General features: G+C 39.6%; 1 protein-coding gene across 4 annotated transcripts in view; it reads right to left on the bottom strand.

The window, feature by feature from the left end:
• Positions 1 to 6,860, bottom strand: part of LOC133635857 (cytoplasmic dynein 1 intermediate chain 1) — a 145,954-nt gene extending 139,094 nt beyond the window's left edge. For 3 of the 4 annotated variants that reach the window (XM_062029252.1, XM_062029254.1, XM_062029255.1), the window contains exons 1-3: positions 6,596 to 6,860; positions 1,767 to 1,915; positions 1,379 to 1,493 (exon numbers count right to left, since the gene is read on the bottom strand). In XM_062029252.1, coding sequence (XP_061885236.1) covers positions 1,379 to 1,493; positions 1,767 to 1,883 — 232 coding nt within the window. In that variant the 5' untranslated portion in view covers positions 1,884 to 1,915; positions 6,596 to 6,860. The remainder of the gene's footprint in view (positions 1 to 1,378; positions 1,494 to 1,766; positions 1,916 to 6,595) is intronic. The other variant, XM_062029251.1, reaches the window with a different exon arrangement.
• Between the last annotated feature and the right edge of the window lie 3,014 nt (positions 6,861 to 9,874).

Below are 9,874 nucleotides of genomic sequence, written 5' to 3'. Positions count from 1 at the left end.
TGAGGTTTTCCACAGTGTGGGGACTTTCTGCAGCCTAAGGCTCATGTTGAAGATGTGCTGGAGCACACCACACAGCTGTGGGGCGCAGGCTTTGAGCACCCTGGGGTTCACACCGTCAGGACCCGCGGCCTTGCCTGTTTGTAGCTTATTTAGCTGTGCATTCACCTGTTCTGCAGACAGACACACTGGAGGGGTCTCAGGTGGTTGGGGGAGGGGGGGGGGGTTCATCAAGCTGAGGGTGAGGTGTTAAGTTGGGGGAGGTAGTCATTGGAGTTGGGGGGCTGTGAGGAGGGGAGGTGGGGATGGATTGGTTCGCTGAAGTTGTCAGGGGGCCGGCTGGCATGTCTCGGGGGGGGCAGGAGCTTGTCGGAGCCACTGTGTCAAACCTGTTAAAGAACTGGTTTAGTTCATTGGCCCTCTCTTTGTCTCCGTCCACCCCCCTACCCCCCGACGGTTTGAGGCCGGTGATGGTCTGCATACGTCGCCAAACCGCCTTCATGTTGTTGTCCTTCAGCTTCCTCCTGTAGTTCTCCTTGGCCTCCCTGAGTCTGGTCTTCAGCAGCCCCTGAACTCTTTCTGCTGAACTCTTTTCACCTCCTCCCTGTTACCAGCATTGAATCCCCTCTTCTTCTCATTCAGTAGGGCTTTGATGTCCTTGGTCACCCACGGCTTGTTGTGTGGGTAGCAGGTGACCGTCCTTGATGGGACATTTGAGTCAACACAGAAGTTGATATAGTCTGTGATGCACTCTGTGAGCCCGTCAATGTCCTCTCCATTAGGCTCCATGAGCACCTGCCAGTCAGTTACCTCAAAACAGCCGTGTATGTCTTTTGAACCCCTTCTGACCACCTTCTCACTGTTTTTTTGGTCACAGGCTGTCTTTTGATAAGAGGGGTTGAGGTAAACAAGGTTGTGGTCTGACCGGCCCAGTTCTGGTAGTGGTATGGAGCTATACGCATCCTTGATGTTTGCGTACAGCAGGTCCAGGATCTTATTTCCTCTGGTGTGGCACCTGACATACTCAGTGAAGTTGGGTAGTGATTTTTCATAGTAACATGACCTTATACAAAGCTAATAAAGGAACAATATTCTTATACAAAGATAATAAAGGAACAATATTCTTATATAAGGCTAATAAAGGACCAATCTTCTTATATAAGGCTAATAAAGGAACAATATTCTTATATAAAGCTAATTAAGGAACAATATTGTAATATAAAAATAATAAAGGAACAACAATCTTATACAAGGCTAATAAAGGAACAATATTCTTATATAGAGCTAATAAAGGAACATTATTATATAAGGCTAATAAAGGAACAATATTCTTATACAAGGCTAATAAAGGAACGATATTCTTATATAAAGGGTGCCACACCTAGAGGAGGCTCTGGTGAAATGCCAATGCTCTGCAGCAGAGCCTCAGTTTCTCGACGCTTGCGGTCCAAGTCTGAATCCTCTGCGCTGGCCTCCGTCTTCTGTTGGCTTTCTGCCTGTGCAGGAGGATCAATAAGTACAGGTGGACACATACAGGTGCAATATGACATCAATATTTGTACACAAAAGCATTCTCAATGGTGGTTCCTGCTTCAATGGCACCCTGAGCGACACCCCTCGGAAGTGTGCATGTGCGTGCAGGCTAACCGACGTGCACCAATACAAATTGTTTTCCCTCTCATGCTTGTGGCGCCCACCAGGGAATGCTGCTCTGCATGTGGTCCACAGCTCGGACCGCCATCCACCGTGCACCTGTACAGTATACTTACTTTTTTAATGACCTCTTTTTTCCGCTCCTCTTCTTTTCTCTTTTTCTCCTCCCTGATCTGGGCCAGTCGCTGCTTCTTGCGCTCCAGCTCGGCTTTCAGGTCACTTTTGTCCGACATGGTCTTCCGCTGGGGCTTTGGGAGAAGTAACGCTATAGATACAAAGACATACACCATGTTTGTCGTTGATACCATGTATGATCATATTTACGAGAACAGAGATATCATAATAATTTTTCAGTCAGGGGGACATTGTAATTATTAGGCTTGCATGTAACAGTTTATATATATATATACACACGTGTACATGAATATATATATATATATATATATATATATATATATATATATGTATATATACACACATATGTGTACATGAATATATATATATATATATATATATATATATATATATATATATATATATATATATATACATGTGTGTGTACATGAATATGAATAATAATGTGAATGTTGTCTGTCTATCTGTGTTGGCCCTGCGATGAGGTGGCGACTTATCCAGGGTGTACGTCGCCTTCTGCCCGACTGTAGCTGAGATAGGCTCCAGCGCCCCCCGCGACCCCGAAGGGAATAAGCGGTAGAAAATGGTTGGATGGATGGATATATATATATATATATATATATATATATATATATATATATATATATATATATATATATATATATATATATATATATATATATATATATATATATATACACACACACACATACATATATACATGCATATTAGCCCCGTTACACAATTTGCATGGTTAAGTATTTTGAGGTGAAGGTGACAGAGATTTACATTTTTATTTTTGTTGCATAATAGGCCACATAAAATGATATGGTGGGCTAAATAGAGAAGGTGTACCAGATAAAATGACGTGACGGACCACACAAAATAACATAGGTGGGCCACATAAAATAATGTGGCGGCTCACATAAAATGACACAGTGGACCGCATAAAATAATGTAGTCGGGCCACATAAAATGAAGTGGTGGTCACATAAAGTAATGTAGGCAGGTCACATAAAATGCTGTGGTGATTACATAAAGTAATGTAGGCGGGCCACATAAAATGATGTGGTGGTCACATAAAGTAATGTAGGCGGGTCAGATAAAATGATGTGGTAGTTACATAAAGTAATGTAGGCGGGCCACATAAAATGATGTGCTGGTCACATAAAGTAATGTAGGCGGGTCAGATAAAATGAAGTGGTGGTTACATAAAGTAATGTAGGCGGGTCAGATAAAATGAAGTGGTGGTTACATAAAGTAATGTAGGCGGGCCACATAAAATGATGTGGTGGTCACATAAAGTAATGTAGGCGGGCCACATAAAATGATGTGGTGGTCACATAAAGTAATGTAGGCGGGCCACATAAAATTATGTGGTGGTCACATAAAGTAATGTAGGCGGGTCAGATAAAATGATGTGGTGGTCACATAAAGTAATGTAGGCGGCCCACATAAAATGACGTGGTGGGTACATAAAGTAATGTAAGCTGGTCACAAATTATGTGGTGGGTACATAAAGTAATGTAGGCGGGCCACGTAAAACGATGTGGTGGTTACATGAAGTAATGGAGGCAGGCCACATAAATGATGTGGTGGTTACATAAAGTAATGTAGGCGGGCCACATAAAATGATGTGGTGGTTACGTAAAGTAATGGAAGTAGGCCACATAAATGATGTGGTGGTTACATAAATTAACGTAGGCGGGCCACATAAAATGATGTGGTGGTTACATAAAGTAATGGAGGTAGGCCACATAAATGATGTGGTGGTTACATAAAGTAACGTAGGCGGGCCACATAAAATGATGTGGTGGTTACATAAAGTAATACAAACCCAAAAACCTGTAAAGTTGCCACATTGTGTAAATCGTAAATAAAAACAGAATACAATGATTTGCAAATCCTTTTCAACCTATATTCTATTGAATATACTGCAAAGACAAGATACATAACATTCGAACTGGTAAACTTTGTTATTTTTTGCAAATATTAGCTCATTTGGAATTTGATTCCTGCAACATGTTTCAAAAAAGCTGGCACAAGTGGCAAAAAAGACTGAGAAAGTTGACGAATGCTCATCAAACACTTATTTGTAACATCCCACAGGTGAACAGGCTAATTGGGAACAGGTGGGTGCCATGATTGGGTATAAAAGCAGCTTCCATGAAATGCTCAGTCATTCACAAACAAGGATGGTGTGAGGGTCACCACTTTGTCAACAAATGCGTGAGCAAATTGTTTAAGAAAAACCTTTCTCAACCAGCTATTGCAAGGAATTTAGGGATTTCACCATCTACGGTCCGTAATATCATCAAAAGGTTCAGAGAATCTGGAGAAATCACTGCACGTAAGCAGCAGGGCTGAAAACCAACATTGAATGCCCGTGACCTTGAATCCTTCAGGCGGTACTGCATCAAAAAGTGACATCAGTGTGTAAAAGGATATCACCACACTTCAGAAAACCACTGTCAGTAACTACAGTTTGTCGCTACATCTGTAAGTGCAAGTTAAAACTCTACTATGCAAAGCGAAAGCCATTTATCAACAACACCCAGAAACGCCGCCGGCTTCGCTGGGCCCGAGCTCATCTAAGATGGACTGATGCATAGTGGAAAAGAGTCCTGTGGTCTGACTAGTCCACATTTCAATTTGTTTTTGGAAACTGTGGACGTTGTGTCCTCCGGACCAAAGAGGAAAAGAACAATCCGAATTGTTATAGGCGCAAAGTTGAAAAGCCAGCATCTGTGATGGTATGGGGGTGAATTAGTGCCCAAGGCATGGGTAACTTACACATCTGTGACGGCACCACTAATGCTGAAAGGTACGTACAGGTTTTGGAGCAACATATGTTGCCATCCAAGCAACGTTATCATGGACGCCCCTGCTTATTTCAGCAGGACAATGCCAAACCACATTCTGCACAAGTTACAACAGCATGGTTTCATAGTAAAAGAGTGCGGGTACTAGACTGGCCTGCCTGTAGTCCAGACCTGTATCCCATTGAAAATGTGTGGCGCAATATGAAGCCTAAAATACCACAACGGAGATCCTGGACTGTTGAAGTGAATTAATGAAGTGAATTATATTTATATAGCGCTTTTCTCTAGTGACTCAAAGCGCTTTTACATAGTGAAACCCAATATCTAAGTTACATTTAAACCAGTGTGGGTGGCACTGGGAGCAGGTGGGTAAAGTGTCTTGCCCAAGGACACAACGGCAGTGACTAGGATGGCGGAAGCGGTGATCGAACCTGGAACCCTCAAGTTGCAGGCACGGCCACTCTACCAACCGAGCTATGCCGCTCCGTTGAACAACTTAAGCTGCACATCAAGCATGAATGGGAAAGAATTCCACCTGAAACCTTCAAAAATGGGTCTCCTCAGTTCCCAAACGTTTACTGAGTGTTGTTAAAAGGAAAGGCCATGTAACACAGTGGTAAAAATGCCCATGTGCCATCTTTTTTGCAATGTGTTCCTGCCATTAAATTCTAAGTTAATGATTATTTTCCAAAAAAATAAGTTTCTCAGTTCGAACATTAAATATATTGTCTTTGCAGTTTATTTAATTGAATATAAGTTGAAAATGATTTGCAAATCATTGTATGATGTGGTGGTTACATAAAGTAATGTAGGCGGGTCTCATAAAATTAAGTGGTGGTTACATGAAGTAATGTAGGCTGGCCACATCAAATTATGTGGTGGTTACATAAGGTAATGTAGGCGGGCCACATAAAATGATGTGGTGGTTTAATAAAGTAATGTAAGCGGGCCACGTAAAATGAAGTGGTGGTTACATGAGGTAATGTAGGCGGGCCACATAAAATGATGTGGTGGTTACATAAAGTAATGTAGGCGGGCCACATAAAATGATGTGGTGGTTTAATAAAGTAATGTAAGCAGGCCACGTAAAATGAAGTGGTGGTTACATGAGGTAATGTAGGCGGGTCACATAAAATGATGTGGTGGTTACATAAAGTAATGTAGGCGGGCCACATAAAATGATGTGGTGGTTACATAAAGTAATGTAGGCGGGCCACATAAAATGATGTGGTGGTTTAATAAAGTAATGTAAGCAGGCCACGTAAAATGAAGTGGTGGTTACATGAGGTAATGTAGGCGGGTCACATAAAATGATGTGGTGGGTACATATGGTAATGTAGGCGGGCCACATAAAATGATGTGGTGGTTTAATAAAGTAATGTAAGCAGGCCACATAAAATGAAGTGGTGGTTACATGAGGTAATGTAGGCGGGTCACATAAAATGATGTGGTGGGTACATATGGTAATGTAGGCGGGCCACATAAAATGACGTGAGGCGTCACATAAAAAGATGGGTTGGTAACATAAAGTAATGTCGTCGGGCCACCTAAAATGATGTGGTGGGTACATAGGGTAATGTAGGCGGGCCACATAAAATGATGTGGTGATTACATAAAGTAATGTAGGCGGGCCACATAAAATGACGTGGTGGTTACATAAAGTAATGTAGGCGGGTCACATAAAATGATGTGGTGGTTACATCATTTGTGGTGGGTATATAAGAAGATGTAGGCAGGCCACATGACACAACGTGGCAGGTCAGATTTGGCCCTTGTCATATTAGATAGCATTTACATGATGAACTTGCCATAAATGCGCTCCACACAAGAACATGTGACCATGCATCATAAGTAGTATATATGTAAAGCTTCCTTTGTCTTTAACCAGCATACAGCAGCTAAAAAAGTCAGTTTTACTCAAACCCTTGTTTTTTTTTAATGTAACCTTAACATATTTCCAAATGTGCATTAGAATGTTCCCCTCCTACCTTGTCCACTGGAGATGATAGTGACGTGTCACCAGTAAAAAGATGCTGTCTCACTGCTGCGCCCAAAGCTTTCGGCACATTCTTGATCCAAATGAGCTCTTTCAAAATAGCATCAAAATGAGGCTATTATTAAACGCAGCTGACTAATAAAACATAAAGCAGGTGGTCCAGAGGCAGATAGAAAAGGTTGGTGCTGAGATGGAGGAGGAAACCCCACCTTGTCTGACAAGAACTGTCCTTTTTGTGGTGGCTTTTGCTACACTGCCATCTTCTGGACATTTGGAGAAGTCAACCGTAGTCATTTTGTCATGCTTTATACCACACCGACATCTCCTGGACACCTGAAGGAGTGACTTAACTAATTTGTGGCTACCGGACGTCCTGTTTTACTCGGCAAGTCATGAGTTCTTTTTGGGGGGTTTGATTATGTTTATAATTCATATTTTGCGCTTTTGACGAGCATGTCTCTTTTGGTGCCGCCTATTTCAAAGTATTCGACTGTTGACGTTTCCTATTGGCCAATCTACAGGTAGCTAAATACAAATGTCACATGTCACCAGTTTCAATGCCACTATTGGCCAGATTACGAGTCAATCATGTTACGTCATCAGCGCTCTCCGACAATCCCAGTTTATGGTAAATTAATGTATTTAAATGACTGACCAACGCTATCGTAACGTAATTTTTAAAGCAAGCTGTTGGTTATGGCTAAGTGTGTGTTTTGGTAATTGGATTTTCTTTTCATCAATTGAAATTGAAAAACAAAAAAACGATTGGTTTATTTGAATTTTGATTGATTGATTGATTGATTGGTTGATTGATTGATTGATTGATTGATTGATTGATTGATTGATTGATTGATTGAAACTTGTATTAGTAGATTGCACAGTTCAGTACATATTCCGTACAATCGACCACCAAATGGTAACACCCGAATAAGTTTTTCAATTTGTTTGAATCGGGGTCCACGTAAATCATCCATCCATCCATCCATTCCTACCGCTTATTCCCTTCGGGGTCGCGGGGGGCGCTGGAGCCTATCTCAGCTACAATCGGGCGGAAGGCGGGGTACACGTAAATCAATTCATGGTATTTAACTTATTGTTTGGTGTCAAAAAGCAATACATATCGAAGAGCTGTTTGACTTTCATTTTATATTTCATAAAACAAAAATTAAAAAACACAGTAAACAGAAAAACAGACCAAAACGGATGTTGTTTCTTTTTGCAGACACCGGACGTTTTTATTTTCAAAGTAAAAGCACGGATAATGACAACGGTACCCGTGTGTCTGTGACTCGACCTGAAATACTGTTACAGCTGTCACGCCAATTTTCTTCCCATCACAAAAACCTCCCTAACCCCCATTTACTTCCGGGGTCATTTCCGCTTACGTCAGTTCCTCTTACGTCATTGACAGCGATCGATAGCACTTCGTTTGACTCTTTTTTATAATACAGCGTTAACAAAACGTCTGAATTATCAACAATAATGTTGATTTAAAGTACAGACATTTAACATTATATATTAATTAATATTACTGAAATGTTTCAACAATAATGTTGATTTAAAGTACAGACATTTAACAGTATTATATATTAATTAATATTAGTGAAATGGTTTCAACAATAATGTTGATTTAAAGTAGTACAGACATTTAACAGTATTATATATATTGAATGTGGAATTCCACAAGGTTCGGTTTTGGGACCAAAATTGTTTATTTTATATATTAATGATATATGTGAGGTATCAAAGTTATTGAAATTTGTATTATTTGCGGACGACACCAACTTTTATAGTTCGGGACACGACTTAAAAGCATTATCAAAAATTATTGAACAGGAAATGATTAAACTTAAGAGATGGTTTGATGCCAATAAATTATCATTAAATGTAGAAAAAACAAAGTTCATGATTTTTTGTAAGAGGAAAAGGGAGGAAACGATCAAATTGTCAATAAATGGAATAGATATTGAAAGGGTTTCTGAACTTAGATTTTTAGGAGTGATACTGGATGACGGTCTGACATGGAAATCTCATATTGCACATCTGCGGAAAAAGATGTCTAAGAGTATTTTTATATTAAATAAGGTAAAATATGTGTTAGATTATAGGGCAATGCGTATATTGTATTGTGCACTTATATTGCCATATATCAACTACTGTGTGGAAGTGTGGGGGAACACATATAAGAGTAACATAAAGGCATTGTATCAACTACAGAAAAGAGCTATAAGGATTATTCATAAAGTAGATTACTTAGAACACACTAACATATTATTCATTAATTCAGGTTTATTGAAATTACAGGAGCTAGTAAAGTTACAGACATTATGTGTCATGTTTAAGGCTAAAAGCAAAACATTACCAGCAAATTTACAAAAAATGTTTGTCATCACTTCTGAGAATGAAGAGCATAGAAGAAAAGGTCATTTCCAACATCAGTATTCAAGGACAACTTTAAAACAAATGTGTATATCAGTGGTGGGGGTTAAACTATGGAATTATCTTTATAATGAGATAAAAGATTGTAAAAATATATTCAAATTGAAAAAAATATATAAAGACAGAACAATAAAATCATATGGACAGCCATAAGTGTTTACATTTTGCTTTATATTTATTAATTTACTTGTTTTTTGCCTGGTTTTGTATCTGTTTTGTATCATCCTGTGAGGTGTACCTGTATATTACTTCTTTTGTATTTTTGTTCGGTTTGTACTTCATGAAGTTTTGCACTTGTGTTTTTTTTGTTTTGTTTTGTTTTGTTTTGTTTTCGTTATATTTGGATGTAATTGTTGGTTCACATATCATTAAGTAAGACTATGTATTATGTGAAGGGGGCAGGAAAATATAAGATTTTTCTTCATCCTGCTCCTTCTCAGGCATTGGTGTGTAACGGTGTAACTGAATAATTGTGGTATAATTGTCTATCAAAGATGCACATCAATGAAGGAGATAAATAAAAATGATGATGATGATGATATATTAATTAATATTTTTTGCACGTTACCACGAAGACAGAAGTTCGCAGCAGCGGCCCTAACACTCCGCTTGAAATGTTGCGAAGCCTGCTGGTGTTTGACATAAATCCCCTGGGACAGATAAAGACGAATATCATCCAATGACACCACCATTTTCAGGAGATTTGGATTTATCGATCGCTGGCAATGACGTGAGAGGAAATGACGTAGTGTAAGAGGAACTGACGTAAGCAGAAATGACCCCGGAAGTAAATGGGGGTTAGGAAGGTTTTTGTGATGGGAAGAAAATTGGC

The sequence above is a fragment of the Entelurus aequoreus genome, linkage group LG20 (assembly GCF_033978785.1).
Source record: "Entelurus aequoreus isolate RoL-2023_Sb linkage group LG20, RoL_Eaeq_v1.1, whole genome shotgun sequence".
Lineage (NCBI taxonomy): Eukaryota > Metazoa > Chordata > Actinopteri > Syngnathiformes > Syngnathidae > Entelurus > Entelurus aequoreus.
This window is presented reverse-complemented; position numbering and strand designations above follow the sequence as displayed.